The sequence below is a fragment of the Phalacrocorax carbo genome, chromosome 27 (genome assembly GCF_963921805.1).
Source record: "Phalacrocorax carbo chromosome 27, bPhaCar2.1, whole genome shotgun sequence".
Classification (NCBI taxonomy): domain Eukaryota; kingdom Metazoa; phylum Chordata; class Aves; order Suliformes; family Phalacrocoracidae; genus Phalacrocorax; species Phalacrocorax carbo.
In genome coordinates, this window is record NC_087539.1 from 2,917,025 (window position 1) to 2,937,910 (window position 20,886).

At 52.2% G+C, this 20,886-nt stretch overlaps 1 protein-coding gene across 1 annotated transcript; it reads left to right on the top strand.

Annotated features, from left to right (window-relative positions):
- The first annotated feature begins 3,285 nt into the window (after window positions 1–3,285).
- On the top strand, window positions 3,286–6,952 carry AQP5 (aquaporin 5). Its single transcript, XM_009511035.2, has 4 exons — window positions 3,286–3,700; window positions 5,130–5,294; window positions 5,514–5,597; window positions 6,165–6,952. The coding sequence occupies exons 1-4, from the start codon at window positions 3,338–3,340 to the stop codon at window positions 6,348–6,350; spliced, it is 798 nt and encodes a 265-aa protein (XP_009509330.1). The 5' UTR covers window positions 3,286–3,337; the 3' UTR covers window positions 6,351–6,952.
- Window positions 6,953–20,886: the final 13,934 nt, after the last annotated feature.

The following is a 20,886-nucleotide window of genomic DNA, read 5'->3' on the forward strand; positions in this document are numbered from 1 at the left end:
ACTTTCCCTACCACCGTGGCAAGAAGCAGCCCCAGGAACTGAGGATGAGGAGGGGAAAGTTTGATACTTCTTGCTCTACTTTTATTTCCCAGCGCTTATTATTTTTTCCCCGTCAATGGCTTGCTGCAAACTACCAAAGCTGAGCCAGCAAGAAACACCATTTCTTAAAAACAAACTAAACCAAACTTTCTCCTCTGGCCACCTAATCCCAACTAATCACAGATTCCAGTAGAAGGAGCTGTCTCCTGTTACTATTATTATTCCTTGTATTATTGTGCCAGTTTTAAGGTCCTTGGTCGAGGTACAGGACGAGGCGTGTGTGGGTGGAATCAAAAACCAGGCTGGTCTGGGTCTCAGCAGCAAATTTGTAATCTGAATTTGGCTGCCTGCAATACATTCTGCCAGGCTTTGAGGTCCAACACGGAGTTGAACTCATCAGAAATCTGGGCTGCTGCGGAAATGACAAACTAATAGCAGCCCGATGCGGCCTCAGAAAATGAAATCAGCAAACTGGGGACGACAGGGACTGACACACGTATTCAGTTAATAACACACACGCCTCCGTGGGTGAGGCAGAGCCTCGGGAGGGCCCTGGGTGAGGATGAGGCACCAGCTGCCTTCCTCTCACCCAGGCACGCTGCAGTCCAACCCTGCGGCGCGCTCGGGTCCCTTTCGCCCTCCAGCACATCGTCCCCGAGCTGTCTGGCCCCACGATTGAGCGGTAGATGTGGGCGATGTTTGGTTGTGGTGTTCGTCTGCAGATGCCAGAGAGGAGGAGGAGGAGGAGGAGGAGGAGAATGAGGAGGAGGAGGAGGAGGGAGGCGGCTAAACCTGTCCTCCTTGCAAAAAGCCTCCTGTCTTCTCCAGAAGCCTAGGGGTGAAACAAGGCGTACATGACCCCACCACGTAGGTGTCCGTCTGTCAGCAGGGACCTGCCTAATGCCTTCTCAACATCTTACCCAATTCAATTAAATTTGACACATCAAAGGCACTTTCAGTTCATACAAGTTCCTTGGAGGGCATGCAGCCAAGGATAGGAAAAGGAGACTTCCCAATGCCTGCTCAACATGGTTAGACATCAGAGAAGGCAAGCAGGAATGCCCCGGTGAGGAAAATCTAGCAAACAGCCTCAGGAAAATAGGTTTTGCGTGGCATGTTGTTAGAGAAACATTTTGTTTCTCTCCAGAAGTTTTCCCCATCGTTTCCAGTCTCATTTAATGATATCTCCGAGTGAGCCAGAGGACTTTGCTAGGAGGTTATTAGCCACAGCTGGGAACCTGGGAGTGCATCTTTCGGCTCAACGCTGCTTTTCAGGTAAAGGGAGGCATGTGGCAGAGGAGCTGCCGGCAAAACGCAGCCACATCCAAGGGAGATCCACGGCGGGCACGTTACAAAAGGGTTTGGAGGACGGGAACGAGGCACATTTGCCGCAACAGGCAGCAGGAGCCACAGGCAGGGCTGAAGGGAAGTGGCAAGCAATTACTCCAGCTGGAACCTGGCCAGGATGTCTTGAAATACCAGCTTGCAAAACTTTCACCAAACCATGCCAACGGACCAGGTGTTTCTAGGATAACAGATCTGGTCTTTAACTCTGCGATCTTCCCCAGGATCAGCAGAACCTGGAGGAAACCATTATCAGGAATTAACGCTGTAACGGATCCTCGGTCCCTCGAGATTCTCAGGGTCTGTTTGCTGAGCTCAGGAGCTTGGGTACGTCTGGAAGAGAAAGGCTCATTAATTTTCAGCTCTGGAGGAAGAAGTCTCCTCTTCTTGCTCTGAAAAGGAATCCCTCCTAGCTTTTGACCCCGCAGGGTGTGTGCAGGTCAGACTGCACCCAGCAGAAGGCAGCAGTGAATGCAATTTTTTAGCGGTTTATTAAATTTACAGAGGGATTTAGATGATTTTACCAATCTCCTGCATGTAAAGCTTTGCTCACCGTGTGCTGGAGTGTGGCTGTTTCTGCAGAGGCACGTGGCAGCCATGGACAACCCCAGACCAGGCTCGCTGTGTTAGGCATGGAGAGATGGCATTGCTTGAGAAATGCAATCAGGCAAGGAGGGCAGACCTGGCACCCAAACTCATTTAAAAAAAAAATAATCCTGGCACAAGGCTCCAAGGACTAGGAGGGAACCAAGAATTCATTGTTAAGTGTCACTGGAGCCTTTTTCTGCCCCAAAAGCTCAGTCCCCGACAGCTCTGTGCTGCACAGTGCTGAGAGCCTCCCCGCTCCGCTCCCTGCCAGCCAAGGATTTGCAGCTGGACAGATTTAGGATGGAGGGCAGTGCCACGGGATCATGAAAGGAGACATGTAAACATGGCCTGTGTCCCTGCAAAGCCTGTGGCTTTATGCTGGCATTCCCAAGAACAAAATCATTGGCCTCATTGAGCAATAGCTTGAAAGGCAAAAAGAAAAGAAAAGGGCCCGAGATGACAGGAGCAGGATACACCCTCCCTGGCTACAGGCAGCGAGCACCCCCCAACTGCCAACCCACGTGCTGGCGAAACCCACACCCGATGCTCTGCAAGGAGCAGCACAGCAGAAAGGCAGCAAAGAGGCCCAGAGTCAGGCTCTGCAGCAATCAGCGCTCTTTATCCGAGCCATGCCATCCCAGCCAGCCTCTATCCAGGCACTTGAGGAAGCCCCGGCTTGCCTGTGGCTCCCTGGCTAGGCAAAGCATCCCCCAAACCCTGCCCTGCTCCCAGGACAAGTGCAAGCCACTTGTTTCCTGGAGTTGAGCTGTCTTGGCAGCCTGGGAGCAGCTCCAGGTGCTTAGCTTTGCTTTACATTTCAATATCCCATGTAAATTGAACACCCTGGGAGCCCTGCCCCAGGAGAGCTCCTCCAGCCCGACACCAGCAACAAGACTTTTCAAACAAGAATACAGCCCTCTCCGGTCTGCAAGCACATGCAGGAAGGGAATATTAACTACACCTCTGCTAACACAACACCCAGAACCTGGCGAGAGGTAGTAAAAGGGAATCGCAGAGGAGGGAGCGCAGTATCGTTATGCAACCGTGTTATCTAACGACCACAGAGACACCCTATAGGGGTTCTTTGTTTGCAGAGGGAAGGAGAAAGAAATGCCACCAATATCTGAGTCACTGGTTCACCAAGAGGCTCCAAAGTTATTTTCAGATGGAAACTTTTCCAGTTTCACATGATAATTTGGGAGGACTGGCTAATTCCCTGGCTCCACCCACCGCCTTGTAACACAGCTCCCTGCAGCTCTTGCATATATAGATAGGTATAGCCCTACGACTGCATGCAGACAGAAGAGCCTGGAGACAGGAAACCTAAACTTTCTTCCTTCCTAGCTGCCCTCCACCGCCTCTCACCATGAAGAAGGAAATATTAACCCTGGCCTTTGCTCGATCCGTCTTTGTCGAGTTTATCTCCACGCTCATCTTCGTCTTCATCGGCCTCGGCTCAGCCCTGAAGTGGCCGTCCGCCCTCCCCAGCATCCTTCAGATTTCGCTGGCGTTCGGCCTGGCCATCGGCACGCTGGTACAGGCATTTGGCCACATCAGCGGCGCCCACATCAACCCAGCCGTGACCATCGCCTTCTTCGTTGGGAACCAGATCTCCTTCCTCCGGACTCTCTTCTATGTGATCGCCCAGCTGGTTGGGGCCATCGTCGGGGCTGGCATCCTCTATGGCGTGACGCCGGTCAATACCCGTGGCAACCTGGCCATCAACGCGGTAAGTCTCCCTAGCTGCAGATGGTTCGCCTTGCCGTGCAGGCTTTCCTTTCCTTGTGAGCGAGGAGCTAGTAGCGGCGCCAACCCGGAGAGCCAAATCCGTAACGATGGTTGGTCTCGGTATATTGTCCCGCATGCACAGAGGGACAGGAATGGGATAGGAGCAAACACCGGCATAGCCAGCAGAGTATTGACATGACAGCTTTATTGTGTGGGGTAATGAATGGCATGTTTTTTTCCTCCTTTAATAAGTGCTTCCTTTATCCTAAGGGCCCGAGTGAGTCAGAGTCATCCGGACCATTGAGATGTTCTTGACTGCAGCCTCTCCACCTGGAGATTAGTGCCGGGATAGGAGCCATGCCAGGACGGAGAGGGGGAGGGCAGGGAGAAGAGCCCAGTCAAACCAGTACGGGCAGGGGGAGCAGAAGCCCACTGTAACCAGTGTGCTGGGGGAGCTAGGAAACAGAGGTGGATGGAGAGAGGTGGTGGAGAAGAGCTGAAGAAGTAGCAATGAGCAGGAGGGGACAGAGAGGCTGCGAGGGGCAGGGGCTGCTCTGGGAGGAGGAGGGGAGATGGTGGGACCCTCTGAGATAAGCGGGGATGAGGAGCACATCTCAAACCCCTGGGGCAGTGCTGGGAAACCACCTGGAATGGGAGCGGTGGCTGCTCCAGCCATGGCCGGGTCCGGAGCCTTTGGAGAAGCACAGATATGTGCCAGAGGGTTCAATCACTAGGATGAGGTGCTGCAGTGCATCTTATTCCCACATGCTCCATGTCCCAAACCAGTGAGCTTTAGCTAAAAAACAAGCTGTGATGGCTTGGGTCACTTTGCCCTTCCCATGCCCAGTGGGGTCGAGTCCATCTGACAGTTCCCAGTGGTTAGCACGGAGCCACTGGGACAGCAACAGCCTGTCTCACCCCCATTACCACACCCCAGCCTTCAGCCCAACCCTCACCCTTCATCCCGTGCCCCTTCGCAGTGGCTGCTGGCTGCTCCCCAGCTTCTTGGGGAGGTGCTCCATAAAGTGGAGGGGAGAAGAGTCAGGGTACGAGAGCTTGCAAGGATCAAGGGGGAAAGAAATGCAGGAAAAAAAAGGGACTCATCGCTTTGTGATTTGGTGGGAAAGCAGCGAGTGTTGCGGAGACAAGCAAGCAGAGAGAGATGTGGAGAGCCCCGAGAAGGGAGGGGCACGAGGAGAGGCAGATTTTGGAGCTTTAAACAGAAAGAAAGATAATTTCTTCCCTTTCAAGGAAAGGAGGCCAAGCAGTGGCCAGCACAGCACCTTGTGCCCAGGGCTGGGCAGGGGACCTGGGGGGATTCTCGAGCATGGCTTTGCCAACCCAAACCCACCCGCAAAGCACCTAAGAGCCCTCCTGGTGATGCTGAGCCATAGGGATGGTTAATTATTATCACTCTTGATGGTTTGCAGCTCAACAACAACACGACCCCAGGCCAAGCCCTCGTGGTGGAGATCATCCTCACCTTCCAGCTGGCCGCATGCATCTTTGCATCCACGGACAACCGGAGGAACGGCAACGTGGGCTCCCCTGCACTGTCCATTGGCCTCTCCGTCGCCGTAGGCCACTTGGTGGGGGTGAGTGTCCAGGCAGAAGGACAGGGCGGAGGGTCCCACTAGGGCGGGGCTCCCCAAAATACTCTCTTGCAGCTGGTCCCAGACAGAGCTGCATCAGGAGAGCCAACATGGGACATATGGGGTCTTCTCTGCGATGATTGGGGGTTCCCAGTTCTGCAAGGGTTCTATCTGTTAAGCAACGTGATACATCTTAACCTGGTCTCATTTCTGCACTGACAGATCTACTTCACCGGCTGCTCCATGAATCCAGCCCGGTCCTTTGGGCCCGCAGTCATCGTGAGGAGGTTCAGCCCCGCACACTGGGTGAGCATCAGCAGCGTGCCGGGACAGGCTGGCCGCAGGGCTGCCGGGGCCAGATGCAGGCAACGAGGGGAGAGAGCAGCGACTGCCGTGGGGGTTACAGGGCTAGGAGGTTTCAGAGCCCATCGCAGGCCTGAAGGACAAAAGGAGGCTGGAGAACGAGGGAGGTTGTCCTCCTTGATGCATGGGAACAGGTTATTCCCATGGCACAGAGACAGCAAGGGGACAAGGGTAAACCCCTCCCGTGCAATGGCACGTGCTGAGCTGGGGCATCATCTGAGGTCAATAAAGCCCACAAAGCCCAGCTTAGGCTTTCCACTCACCCAGCACTGCCTGCAAGCTCAGGCCCAGCCTTGCAGAGCAGGCTTGGTGCCTCCTTTCCAGCACACCACATCTCTGCACTCATAAAGAGCTTTATGTTTTCAGTGAGCAAAGGTTGGGGGATTTCAGCCCAAGAAGTCTCCTGGAAGGGGTATTTGCATCTCTACATGGGCTAGGCGACGTGGAGCAGCAAGAGATGCTGGTGTGATGGTTGGGCCTGCTCTCACCCTCTCCTTCGTTGCTTTCTAGGTGTTCTGGGTCGGCCCCATTCTCGGGGCTTGCTTGGCCGCTCTGCTTTACTTCTACATCCTCGTCCCCTACTGCATGAACATGTCAGATAGGGTTGCCATCATCAAGGGCACCTATGAGTCAGAGGAAGAGTGGGAAGAGCAGAGAGAGGAGAGGAAGAAGTCCATGGAGTTGACCCCACCGTAGGAACAGTTGGAAAAAAAATAAAGCAAAAGGAGGGAAGGAAGCCCCACACATGGGCTCATGTGTGCACCAAAGCCAAGCAATGAACACATCCAGCTACAGTAAACTCTTAAGCAGGAGTCTTATAACTCAAAGACCATCTGTGACTAAGAAAGGAGCATTGCAGTGTCTGTGTATCTAATCCCTCTATGTGAGTGTGAGCGCTAGAACCTCTCCTAGCTTAACTGCAGCCATCTAAGCCCAGTGAAGGAGTCTCAGCCCAAGGCAGCCTCTCAGCTGTGGTTTTACACCCACTCAGCTGCATCCCTGCCCTCGTAGGTACAAGTGTTGCACAATTTTCAGAGGCCTGAGACCACACATTCTGGCACACACATGATTTCACCCCTGCATCTGATGGCCGGGGGGATGGAAACACTGTGTAGATACCAGCAACGAATAATGACCGCTTTGGGCAGGTGGGTGCAGCAAAATCCCCCAGTTTCTCCCCTCCACAGGGCCCACTCTGCTCATAGATACTCTTTCATGTGTTAGCTGGTGCTGGTGAGTCCTATTTATTCATGGCTGCAGAAAGAACCTGATTTTTAGATTTTGTGTTGAGATCTTTGTAATATAGTATTTATTGTGAATAAAGGGAATTTTAAAAAAGTCATGGGTGCAAGTCTGCTTGGGTATCAAATTTTAGGAGCAAAAATGGGTTAAGCAGGATGCAAAGCCATTCCAAAAAGCCAGGGCAAGAGCAAGTGCTTGGACACCAAAACCCATAGCAGCTGGCACCATGAGCAGGTTGCCTGGGAGGTGAGTGTCATTAATCCCAAGAAGGAGAAATAGACACTAGTGTTGGAGTGGGTCGAGACCAGGAGAGTGCCAGGTCCAGGGCAGTTTGAAGCCCATCTCCGAGGCTGACATGAGCTGGGAGGAGCCAGCAGCAATCCTTCACACATTTTGCCAGCTTGACTCAGGCATGGCCTTCGCCATACCAGTTCTCCCAGACAGCTCCATGGGTGCCCTCAAAAACTGACCCACAATGCTTCCCCAGCCCCCTCGCCAGCTGCCAAACCCACATCTTCACCCTGACCTTCTGCTGTAGCCCTGCTCTTCCAGTTCAGCCACAACCCTCTGCCAAAGCATCTCGCTCCCAACCTGGGCATGGGGACGCTGCATGCTGGCGCCGTCCCAGCTGACTCTCCCACCAGCTCCCTAAATCCAGCCCTATGCAAAGCCCTGTGTCACAGCCCCTCTTCTTGCTGCAAAGAAGAGGTTTCCACTGGGCATGGACCCCGAGGAGGTAGGAGACACTTGCCTGGGAGCTCCCCGATCCCAGATTCAGCTCGATCACAATCAGACAGGTTATACCACCTTCTCATGGCAGTGCCAGGGAGGATAAGCAGCATCACCTATATTTCAGCACGCCTAAGCAGATTTGCAATCCAGGCTGTGGCACTGCATGAGCCTGGGTAGCAGCAGACCCTTGTCCCTCATTTTCTTTTGGTCCCCCCAGTTCTCAACAGAAGAGGTTGGTGACAAGCAGGAGGAGAAAAGGAGGGGGGAAAGCCCTTAGTTTGGGTTACACTGGTCAGCAACAGAGCTAGGAAGCTAGAAATGCAGCCCTGGACCCTGTCTTAACCCTCCCACTTCACCCCCTCCTCAGAGATGGGCTGAGATCTGTGACCCTACTGTGCCTCAGTTTCCCCTTTTGTAAGGGACAAGAATATTAAGCCCGTTTCTCATTGGGAAAGGGCAGCACAGTCACATATGGCATGGGAGACGCTCTACGGACACCAGCCCCAGGGAAATGTTAAAGCACCTCCAGATCCCAGAGATGCTCCTCCGTAGCAACCCACAGTGAAGCATGGGCCAGGGCAGACCAGCATCCCCGGAAGCTGCATCCCATGGTCTCCTTCCACTGCACGCCTAGACCCTGAAGATGCACCCAAAGGGTGCATTCAGACCCACCGCCCCACCCCCCAGAGCAGGGAAAGCTGGGCATCCCCCTTGCTTTGCTGCTCTAAACCCCATCCTCCATCCACCCTAGTACTGGAGAAGGGATCCAGGAGTCCTGGTATACCCCATACCCCATCCTGTAGTGGGAACTGGGGGCCACAACAGCACCCATGGAGGGCCCCAGCCCACACCAGCACCACCAATGAGATCAACAACTGGGAGAAGAAACCCAGCCTGGGTGTGAGCCCTCCGTGGGGATGAATCAGAAGATCCTGCGGCAGCAGCTTTGCGTCAGCACGAAAAGCATCCAGGGCCTGGCTCAAACGCACGGGCAGAATGGCCCTATGCAGGGCTGGGGTCAGTGGGAAGGGGGCACAAGCAATTAATCCCCTTCCCCAATGCACAGGCAGGAGCAGACCCTAAACTACCGGGTGAACGCAGGCTGGAGCCTGGTGAGCATGCCAGGGAAGCCGGCAGCATCCCCACATGGTGCAGAGGTCTGGTGCTCAGCATGAGCCCCAGCACACCTTCCCCCCCCAGCTTCTCACTGGTCCATGTTGCACTTAATCCAGGCAGAGAGTTTGCATTTAATCCAGACCAAGCCCTGGCATCCAGCAAGTGCCACAACCTCCCCTTCACCAGGACAGGCAGGGGGCAGAGCCCAGGTCCTGGCTGGGAAACCCTGAGGTCCTCCCGCCTGTTCCCAGAAATGGGATCAGCAGCACTTAAAAAACAATAGAGAAATATTTTTAAACATTCAGGCTTCTCAACCCCATTTTTAATGAGACTGTTACTGCTGACCACCAGTCTGGTAATAAAAAAGTGAACTATTTGGTGTTTTATATTATCAGCTGATTTTTTTTCCTATTTTAGAGATCTAAAGGTGAAACCATTACACCAAAGCACCTCAGCATATCGTTCTTGTACCTATTTGCCATGACTAAGAAGGGGGCAATGGACGTAGTTATTTCCTAAACATGCCTGCCAGCAATTTCTTTGCACTAAGAGGATTTCACAGACTTTCTCATTCTTGAGTATCTTTTCCATTAGCAGGTAATTACTGCACAGCTTAAAAAATTTCTTTTTTTTTCGTGGCAGGGAAGAAAAACCCAACTATTTTCACATGTTGCAACAATCTAGAAACCTTATATCTCTTTACATATCAAAGGGCTTTCAGTCTATTGAAGGAAGGTCTTTAGCAGCTCTGTCTGCGTATCATTTGAAGGCCCTGAACCACAAGCTTGCTGGGCCGTTGTAGAGAGAGGGAAAAGAACCAGGTGCTTGAGGAGAAGCAAGACCCAGCAGCAATATCTCAACTAAACAAAGATTTTTCAACAGGTTGCAGGCACCTCTTTGCTTCAGTCACTTGCAGAGACTCAGCCCTAGCTCTCTCCATCTCTCCACCCCTGACCGAGAAGGGATAATGCTCCACAATTTGGGAGCACATCCCTTCTACCCTGCTACCAGCTCGGACTGTTTTGCAACCTTAAGTGCTCTGCCGCAGTTTCTGACTTCACATGAAAAGCACGAGGCTGATTTCACCTGGAGGACAAAGCAGAGCAGTGCCCAGTCCTGCTTGTTGAAAACAGGAGAGATGAAAGAGAAACCAGGCAGACTCCAGGGAAGATAGAAGAGCGCTGCAGAGGCGTCTTGCAGCACATCAACTGTCCCCAGAAAGTCCAAGCAACACGGGGCAGCAAACCTCCCCCCCAGGAGGATTTCCACCTCTTTGTTAGAGAGTGCCAAGCATCCAGAGACCAACTCCAGAGCAACGTGAGCCACGAAGAAGCCGCCCTAGAGACGTCCTCCCCCGGGCACGTAGCTCCACACTGCACTGGCAGATGTGCAAGGCTTGCAAATAAAGGAGTTTCCAGTGCATCATCCAGGGCTGATGGGCAGAAATGCTGCCAGAGGAGAAACCACTGCACAGAGACGTGGCAGAGGCTGGCATGGGTGTTGGCATTAGTCATGGCGCAGACTGTGCCAGCACACGGCTCCTCTTGAGCACAAGCACCGAGTCCTCCCCCTCCTACTCGGACTCTGCCCAGCCTACAGTTGCTGCAGTACCAATTCATTACGAGCCAGAAAACAGCTCGCACAACCACTGAGGGCCAACAGCCACCCTTCCTGTTGTCAAAAGGCATCACCCCAGCCAGGTGATGCAGCCTCTGCCTGAAGAGCGGCCGCCATAATTTGTGTTTTACTCACCAGCTCATATTATGCCTGATTTGGTGTTGAACGCAGCAGTGCCTTGGGATGGGCTTTGATACCCACCGGTAACGGGCACCGCTGGGACAAGCTGCCGCGTTCACATGAGTGTGAAAAGCCACCAGTGCCCCGCTTGGTCCTTGCTCCAGCATCGCTGCGGTACACCGAGATCCTGCTGTGTGCGTGGGCAGATGTGGGGAGATGCAGCACTATAATACATGGAAATACAGGATAAGATGAGCCCTGCCCCCATATAAACCATGCAAATGAAGAGAAGATCAGAAGATGTCCAGAGAGCAGGGAGGGCAGGAGCAGATCTGCATGGTGTCTCTCTTCCTACTTCCTACAGCCTCTTTAAAGCCCAGCAGAGATGGAGGTTATTAGCAGGTTCCCCAAGGTGGGAGACCAGAAGGGGACAGGGCAGCCTGCCCTGGCACCAAGAATGGGTGCTCTGGAACAACACCCATGGGAGAGCTATGGGTGCCCAGGGCATCTCTTGCTGCCCTCTGCTGGGATGGCTCCATGGACAATGGACACCAGGCCAGGAAAATCCTCACCAGAACAGGTCCACCAGAGGGAAACCCCCCCTCTTGCTTCCACCCACCCTTCCCCAAAGATCAGCCACATCACCCCATGTGAAAACACGGTTCCCTCCCTCCCCCAGCACATGGGGACGGCAGGCCCAGCACCAGCTGGACCAGGGCTCCGCTTCTGCCGCCAAGTTTCCTCCTGTGCAAACTTGTGGCCTCCGCTTTCCAGGATACAGCCTGCCGCTACCCTTTTGTTCTAAAATCACCCTCCTGCAAACAAGCAAAGTCCAACAGTGGCTCATATAATGGGTCCTTGTGCTGCTGGGTGGTGCCATCAATAAAAAAAAAGAAAAAGAGAGTAATAAGTAAAGAAGGGAAAATAAAAGAGCAACGCTGCAGCCCTGAGGTCTGCCTGACAAAGGTGCTTTGTTGGGAAAGGTCAGTTCCAGAGCCAGGAGGGTTTCCCAGGCACAGGTCATGTAAGCAAGGAAGAGGCGAGGATTTAGCAAGAAAGGAGGGGATTAAACACAGCTTTGTTAAACCACAGCCCAGTGGAATCCTCTGAACTGCCCGAGCTTCCACCCAGAGGAGATGCACTCTCAGGATTTGGTTTACTCCAAAGCAAGAGGTCCCCAGGCTCATTCCTCCAGACCTGCACCAGGATGCACAGGAGCAAAGGAGGACGAGTCCGTGAGGACCCTCCCCATGCAGCAAAACTGCGGGGCTGGGCACGAGATCGGGGAACCGGTTCAGCTCAGAAACAACTCCTAAAAAATAACCACTAACCAATGAAATAAAACAAATCCTCTGGCACGTGTCCTCCAGGATACGGGCCCTTCTCTGCCGGCTTGACATTAATCCTGTTTGGCAAGATGGCAAGAGCTCTTTTGCCCACAAGCAAGATGCAGCTGCAGGTTGATATAATGCCCTCTTGTGCAGCCTGGAAAAAAAGAAATGGATGAAAACAAACTTAAAATGTCCTACACAATTTGCCTTTAAAAAAAAAAAAAGCCACAAATAAAGAAAAATCAATTCCCCTTCCCCAAAAATTCTTTCAACTTTCAACAGCTGGGATTTTTTTCCCTTCACAGAAGCTGTATTTATTTGGTGACAGAGCAGCTCTTTTCCTGCCAAAGCAGCATCAGCTACAGAAAATGAGACCGTTCTCCACTCTCAAAAAATTCCTTATTCTTTAAGCTACTTATCCAAACAACAATTTCTTTCTCACTGAGAGCCATCGCCCCCCACTTAGAGATTAGAGTCCATAGAAATCATGATAGCTGTTATCAGCACCAATCACCATCACAGGGTGTAGAAAATGCTATCAGCTTATTTTGTTCCAATTAGATAAGAAAACATGGGTGTTTCACAAAGCAATCCTGTAAGAACAGTTATCAGTTGATAAAACTTTAAGTCAAGTGTGTAAATATACACCTGCTGGAACCAGTGGGATCGACAGGGGGTTTTTATCTATATATCTTTGTCGTGGATTTTTGCTATATTGTCTGTGTTAGGGTTTTGCTTTGGATTTTGAGCTCAAAACCGCAGCTGAACGCCCTTAAGCAGGAGAGCTCAGCCTCCCTCTCCACAGGCAACATCTGTGCAAGAATGAGAGCCTGTGCTTCAGTTTACTCATCCCTTCTCTCCTCCAAATATTAATTTTTTTTCACGTAAACAGCAATGCATCTGACAAACAACCTTTGCCCCAGCAGTCACCCCAACTTTTCAGCGGTTCAAGCAAAATGACGTTTTGTGGCATTAATAAGACTCTTCCCCACCGCAAAGCGCATCCACCCACATCAAGGCACGCTCCAAGGCTATCTGTAAATGAGACATCCCGCGGCACCAGGATCATCAGGAGCAACCACCCGGCAGCAGATTAGCTGCTGAGCTTTCAACTCGTGCCGTTGCTATTTAAGACCAGCCCTACAGTCTCAAAACTAGACCAGAGAGATCAAGTCAGGTACTCACAGCTGCTCAGAGTGCCTCTACCTGGGCATGGGAGCTTCAGGTCTGAAGGCAACCCCTGCCCCAGTCCAGTGGGGCTCAAATCCAAGGCTTCAGCATTGCAAGAATAAATTCTACACTAAATCTTGAAAAAAGGAGGGCTCGGACAATTCAAGGTTGCCAAAAAGTGGTCAGTGCAAGTGGGCAGACAAATTTTCAGTCTCTAGGTGAAGGAGCTGAGGCCAAAGAGGCTGGATTCTGCAGCTGCAGCAGGGTGCAACTCCAAGTTTGTCATTCAACATCCCCTGGGGTAGACGGAAAACCGTAGCCAAACATCCCCGGCTGAGCAAACACAGCTTCTCTATATAAACAAGTGAATCTTGAGGCATAATTTGTCATCTAATTGCACCGACACACCCAAGATTAATTGCTGCATTTGAAAGCAGAGAAGTTTTGATTTATGGCACGATCAGGTTTTATCGGCCAGTCAGCCAGTTACCAGCTATTGCTGCCAAACTAAAAGCCATTGCAAACAGCCAAAGAAGACCTCTAACAGGGGATTTTCTGTGAAGCTAAGGAGTTGAGAGTTACTTAATCACACACAAGCCTGCTAGGGGCCCATAGATGTCAAGAGGGTGACATTAAAACCTCTGCCACGTTTGCTCCAGACTCTGCTGAGGACTTCTTAGCCCATTGCACAATGGTCGCTTGTCTCATTAGGGTCTTGAAGATTTTATGGCATTATGGGCAGGTAGGAAAAGCCAAACCTAACAAAGTTTTCTACATTTCAAAGCCAAGGGAACATTTAGCAGAAATAACCCATTAAAGCACTATGTCCCTTTGTCTCAGATAAAGAAGGGTAATTAAAAAACCACCCTAATCCTAAATCAGGGCTTTGGCAGGCTACAGCCTCATAACCACTGAGGTGTTGAGCCAACCTTCCCACAGCCACCCAACCCTATGGGCATCGCCCCAGAAGCTCCCTGTGCGTTCACAGCTTCACTTGCCCAAAGCTGCCCCAGTTCAGCTCCCGCAGGGCCCCAGCATAAACCAGCAATCGCTTGGTGCTGGGCCAGGGTGCCCTGAGGGCCTGAGGGTGCTCAGCACACCCACAGTTTGCTCAAAACCTCCTAACAGCACCTGGTACGGCTCACAGCAACCGCTCTCCTCCAGAAGTGAAAGGGGAGCACCCACCTTCCACTGCAGAGCATCATGCCGAGAGCTCACAGGGAGCAGGAAGGATGGCCGGGGAGCAGGAGGGCCGGCCAAGGAGGGGCCAAGGAGCAGAAGGTATGGCAGACTTGCAGGGCTGAAGACTACAGAAAGACTGAGCACCAGGCTTTGCAGGCAGCGAGGGCTCGGCCGCGTCCCGTGTCCTGCTCCACCTGCTGAGGCTGATTGCTGGGGTTTCAGCCAAAGGAGGTAAAATGCCCTAGTTAACCCAGGACAGAGCTAATCTGACCTTCACGCGATCCTCAATGACCAGTGGTTCCCACTGATGAGGAGAAGCAGCAGGGACACCCTTGCAGCAGTGTCACCACAGCCGGACACCCATCGGGTGTCCAGATCCCAAATGTGAGGCCCCCCCATGCTTGACCCCAATGCCTTTTGCCTGCAATTCCCATCTCCTAGCCTGGCACGGGTGCAAGCTGGTTTCTTATCCAACCACCTGCTAATGAAATCACTTCCACTCCTCCAGGCTCACGTTCAAGTTTCCCATGTGGGAAGCATGCCTTTGGCACCCAAGTGTGTATCACGAAGGGTGCTCAGGGACCGGAGAGTGACGGGAGCCGGAGACAAGCAGGATCTCACCCAGTTTCCCTCTGCTATGTGTGCTGGTTTGGGGTGGGACTGAGTTAATTTTCTTTGTTGTAGCTAGTATGGGGTTATGTTTTGGATTTATGCTGGAAACAGTGTTGATAATGCACCATATGACGTCATGCTCAGTATATAAATCTGGGGGAAGGAGGAGGAAGGGAGGACGCTGGCAGGGATGGCGTTTGCCTTCCCCAGTCACCGTTAGGCGTGACGGAGCCCTGCTGTCCTGGGATGGCTGAGCCCCGCCTGCCCGTGGGAAGCAGTCAGTGAATGCCTGGTTTTGCTTTGCTTGCGTGCACGGCTTTTCCTTTACCTGTTAAACTGTCTTTATCTCCACCCAGGAGTTTTCTCTCTTTTACCCTTCCCATTCTCACCTTCTTCCCACCCGGAGGGGAGCGAGCGAGCAGCTGCGTGGTGCCTAGTTGCTGGCTGGGATTAAACCACAACTCTCCTTGCTGGCGCCCAACAAAAGGTTTGAGATAACAACAGGTTTGATCAGAATGTGCTAGGTCAAATTTGTAGCTGTTATAGCTGCTATTGCCATTTAGCAGGCTCCTGTGCTTGCCGTGGGGCTTGCTTGCCTTACCCTGTGTCGGAGTCTAGTGCTCGTTAGTGGCTGTTTTTTGGCTTTCACTGCGTGCTGTGCTGCCGTACTGCTGATCGTCTGACTGTGCTGTGCCTGGGAATATTTTGATAGCAGCAATGGCGATGTGCCCGGGCTGGCAGATGGCCAGGGCATCGCTGCTGTGTCTGTGCTGCTGCACTGGGCAGGCTGGAACTCCAGTGTGAGCTCGAGTCAAAAGGACTGTGACCTTTAGAATGAGTCGGTGTGGAAAGAAGGCACCCCAAAGTGACTGTGGCCATGAATAAGTCCACACCAGAGCAGGTATATCTCAAAGTGTCTGTGGCCATGGTTATGTCTGTGCCATGGAAGGTCTGCCTCTGAGGGATTTGTGGCCCAAGGATAAGTCCACACTGGAGAAGGTACACCTTGAAGCATCAGTGGCTGTGCATGAAGTCATGCTGGAGCACCTCAAAGCGTGTGGCCATGGCTAACCCACGACAGAGCAGGTACTCCCCTGGAGGGACCACAGCCATGGATCACCCATGACAGAGCAGGTACTCCCCTGGAGGGACCGCAGCCATGGCTAACCCACGACAGAGCAGGTACTCCCCTGGAGGGACCACAGCCATGGCTAACCCACGACAGAGCAGGTACTCCCCTGGAGGGACCGCAGCCATGGCTAACCCACGACAGAGCAGGTACTCCCCTGGAGGGACCGCAGCCATGGCTAACCCACGACAGAGCAGGTACTCCCCTGGAGGGACCGCAGCCATGGGCAAGGCTGTGTTGGAGCAGGTTTGCTTCTGAAGGGGCTGTGGCCATGGGTAAGGCCATTCTGGAGCAGGTATATCTCTGAAGGCTTTGTGGGCCATGGATAAGGCCACGCTGGAGCAGGCGCACCTCAAGATGACTGTGGATAAGTCTATGCCACAGCAGGTAACACCCCCAGAGAGGCCGTGGCGCATAGATAAGGCCCCGCTTGGAGCAGGTACAACCCTAAGGGACTGCAGTCTGTGGGTAAGTCCAAGCCGGAGCAGGGGCAAAGGGAAGAGTTCACTGCAATGTTAAACCTGAAGGTCTGATCCAAAGGGGCCAGGGGTGGAGACTGTAATGGTTCTACCTTTAAATTGTTGTAACCCATGATGTGAGTTGCGTGTTATGGGAATTACTGCAGCAGGAACTGCCTGAATGGATGGAGGATAAGCATTACAAGGAGCAGTGCAAGTGCAGCACTGACCCGACCTGAGCTGGCTTTGGTGCCCAGTAACTCCACGCAACACCCCACCTCTCCTGCCCTGAGTGACCACCAGAACAGATGGAGCCCAAAGTCATGGACTGAATGAACTCAGTGGACATTTTGTGGCCATTTATAGACATTTTACAGGCATTTCATAGGGGTGGCCCATAGGCTAAGGGAATGATAAATGATATCTGTGTGTTGTATCAAAGGAAGGGAAGGGGCGAGGGGATGGTTAAGAAGGATGTATTGGATGGTTTGAGACCTGAGCATGATGTAAATGGTATGGAATAAGGGGTGGAGAATGTGCTGGGTTTGCCTGGAATGGAGTTAATTTTCTGCATAGTAGCTGGTACAGGGCTGTGTTTTGGATTTGTGCTGGAAACAGTGTTGATAACACAGTGAAGTTTTAGTTACTGCTGAGCAGGGCTTGCACAGAGTCAAGGCCTTTGCTGCCTCTCACCCCACCCCACCAGCGAGTGGGCAGGGGGGGCACAAGAAGCTGGGAAGGGACACAGCCAGGACAGTGACCCCCAACTGACCAAAGGGATATTCCATATCATATGACATTATGCTCAGCATATAGAGCCGGGGGAGGAGGAGGAAGGGAGGACGCTGGCAGGGATGGCGTTTGCCTTCCCCAGTCACCGTTAGGCATGACGGAGCCCTGCTGTCCTGGGATGGCTGAGCCCCGCCTGCCCGTGGGAAGGAGGGAATGAATTCCTTATTTTGCTTTGCTTGTGTGCATGGCTTTTGCTTTCCCTGTCAAATTGTCTTTATCTCCACCCAGGAGTTTTCTCACTTTTACCCTTCCAGTTCTCTCCCCCATCCCACTGGGATGAGTGAGTGAGTGTCTGCACGGTGCTTAGTTGCCAGCTGAGGTTAAACCATGACCCTGTGTTAACAGCAAAGGGAGAAAAGTAATAGATTCATCAAAAATCAAGATCTACCACGGGGTAGATACAGCCTGAGCTTGATTTCAGGAAGAGCTACATGGCATTGACCCCTAGTCTTAAGGGCACATGGCTCCAAATGAGCTTATCACAGCCTACCATGTAGCTCAGCACCATCTCTGCACCCCACCACACTCTTCCTCCCTGGCATCAAGGGTCAGCCACAAGTGCAAGCCAGGAGGCTGCAGGCCCTTGACCTTGAAGTATCAAAGGCAGCTACTGTTTCCTGCCTAAAAAGCATGCACAAAAGTGAAAACAGGCAGGAAAATAATCTGTGTCCCTTCAGAGCTGCCAAAATACCTTGCTGGGAAGGCAAAAATATTTCTATTTCATGGCCCTCCCTTTGCTCTTAAACACCTGAAAGCAAAACACAGAAAAAAGACCAAAGATGCTGAAACTGAAACCATGCACTCAGCGTCACCCCAAAGGAGGTGTTTCAGGTTAAACTACTGACCCGAGAAGGTCTGTCTTTGCCCAGTTATGCCTTGGCAGCAGCCGCTGCCAGCGAGAGGCAGCACACTCTGACACATGGGTATAAAATTGCCTCTGACTGGCCACAAACACCTTCAGCCATGGGGAAAATGAGAGTGGAGAGTGCTGATTCACGGGGCACCGGGCTCTGAACTGCTGTGCGGGGGGACACACAGGGGAAAGCTTTGCCATCCCCTGCTCTCTTGTGCTGGGTTAGACCTGACATGCACCCCTGTGGGAAATGAAGGTCTCTTTGTAGAGGATCCAAGAAGGTGAAGGCAAAGCCTTTATTCCTCCTTGCTTGCAGTAAATGCTGCACCTGCAGCTACAGGACAGTAGCACTGGAGCAGTTTGGTGTCTCTGTGGGTGCCTTCAGGTTGGTGCCTGGCGGCATCAAGGCATGCCAGCCCGACACTGTCACTCCAGGCGGGGAAATCGAGCCCCAGAGCTGGAGCTGGCTGGTGGCAGAATGAGGCTCGCCAGTCCTGTGTTATAGTTTAAGAGCAGGCTTAAACAGAAACTCATCTTGTTTCCAGCCTGATTTTGGACAGGCCAGCAAGGCCACGTCACACCATCCCCATCAGAGCAGCCTGGCTCCTCCTGCCTCTCCCCACGCTTGCAGCGACCAAGACCAGCAGAAGTGGGCAGGTCGGCCACGCAGCCAGTCCTGGTGGGACATAACGGGAAAAGGCAGCAAAGGTTGGATGGAGTACGGGTGAGTTTATCCAAGGGTGGGTGGACATGGAGTACAGTCCAGGAGTTTTCCCTTATCAGCTTCTTTGGTCCATGCTCCATCAGTGCAGGATGCTTGTGTGTCCTCAAAGGAGCGTCTCCAAAGGTGCACACAGAGCAAGGATTTGTACCAAAACCAACCCAACTGGGCTGTGGCATCACCGTGCTGCCACTGACAGCGTCCCCCAGCCTGGGGTCTTCCATCCCCGAAGAGAGGGCCATCACATCGCTTCGGTCCTCGCAGGGACAGACCGGGTGTCCGGGGAGTTTCCGAGCAGCCAGGAGGAGGCCGAGGCAGCGGAAGGGCAGGCAGAGGAAGGATGGGCAGAGGAAGGCTGCCACCTGCTGTCCATTAAAACCTCTCCAAGTCATAGAATGGGACAAAATCCAGAGCTGCATGTGCATCTTAAAGCACAGGTTTATGCCCCCATGGTGCGGTTCTCCAATGTGGGAGAGCCACCAGCAACGCAACCCAGGTGGATGGGGGAAGACCACGGAGGATGCTTGGAAAGGGGAGACCACGGCATCCCAACAGGCTGGTGAAAATCACTCCTGGACAGCAAAGAAAGTGTCCTGCAGGACATTTCTCCAACCGACCCGGACACTTGAAGCCACAATTAAGGAAACCAAGATGAAACACGACAAGCACTGCGCTGGCTGAGGTGAAGCTCTCTTCTCCTGAGCCCCCCACCGCTGCGGATAGCGCGTGTGTCTGCCTGGGCCAGGGGGACATCGCAAACAGTGTCATCGTGAGCTAATTTGGTGGCATTAATAAATATCCCACCCAAGTGATGGGTAAGAGATCTGGACCTCTCCTCCAAAGGTTGAGCTAATTAATCTCCTACCTTCCTCCACTGATGTCAGGCTTTCTCATAAGGCCATTGTTGGGCCTAATTAAAAGACTCTTCAGGACGAGTGTCCCCTGAACACCAGCCATATTTTGACAGTAACAATAATTACAGAAATCTCTTTGGTAGAATTATAATAATTATCCCACCATGAGAAGAAAGGTTCCAGGAAGAAAGGACAGTAAGTGGCAGAGAAATCAGGACTTGGAGCCCTCATCTCTTCTGGTTGCTGGTGTTGGGGTGAGGGAGAAACATGGCCCAGCTTTCTAAGACTTGCTTTAATCTGCCCATTGACCATATCTCTGTGAAAAGAGCAGATTTAGTCCCCTGAGCACAGAACCATAGACATTCCTTATCCAAAAGCTCACCAAATACCTCAGAACTGCCCCAGAAACACAGCCTGCCATCAATCCTCCAAATGACGAGCACTCAAAAGCTCATCTGACCTCCCAGCATCTTCGGGGAGCTCCGTATCCCCCCAGAGCTGTCAGCACCCTCTCCTCCGGGGCCAGATCCGGTTCTTTAGGGCTACCCTTGGTTTTGCTTTTTCAAGCCTTTTTTCCTTCACTGGACTCAAGGATTTCAAAAAATAAGCCCAGTTCCCAGGAAACGTCCCTGCAAAATTATTGTCCTTGGTCTGATGAATTCCAAATGTTCCCCCAGCTCCGGGGCTGAGCCTGGATGTCCCATGGGGAAAAATGCTGAGCCAGCTCTGCAGCTGCTCACAGCGCCTCCCGTCGTCCCCAAATCGAAGAAATGACGGTGAACGGCCCCAATTTCAGATCTGGCCTTGGGAAACAAAACCAGGCTTGGATCAAAAGTGGTGTCTGTCCAGCTGATGAGCTGTAACCTGAATTTTACACTGCAGGAAGCAAGTGCTTGAGTACCCAGAGTCTTCTTTTAAAATTTTTGCTTTTGCTTTTTTCTTCATGTCTTTTAACTCAAACCAAAGGTGTTTGAAAGGGCAGCCCTGTGGGAAGAGAAATCATTTCTCCATGCAAGATGCACTGTGGCAATAAGGAGCCATCTCACCTGAAACGAGGAAAACGATAGGTCACTCCTTTGGTCCAAGAAGTGGAAAAAAATAGAAAAGATAAGAGAAACAGCAACAACAACAAAAAAAACCTCGCTGAAGGCGTAAGCTTCGGCAACAACTATATTTTTTGCAACAGCTCCACTTAAAAAAATCCTGTAATGAATCATAATGACCCACCTAACTAAAACCGGGAGTCCTGATGACCTACCTGTCAGCTGTAGCATTCTGCTAACACGCTTAAAAGCACTGGTAA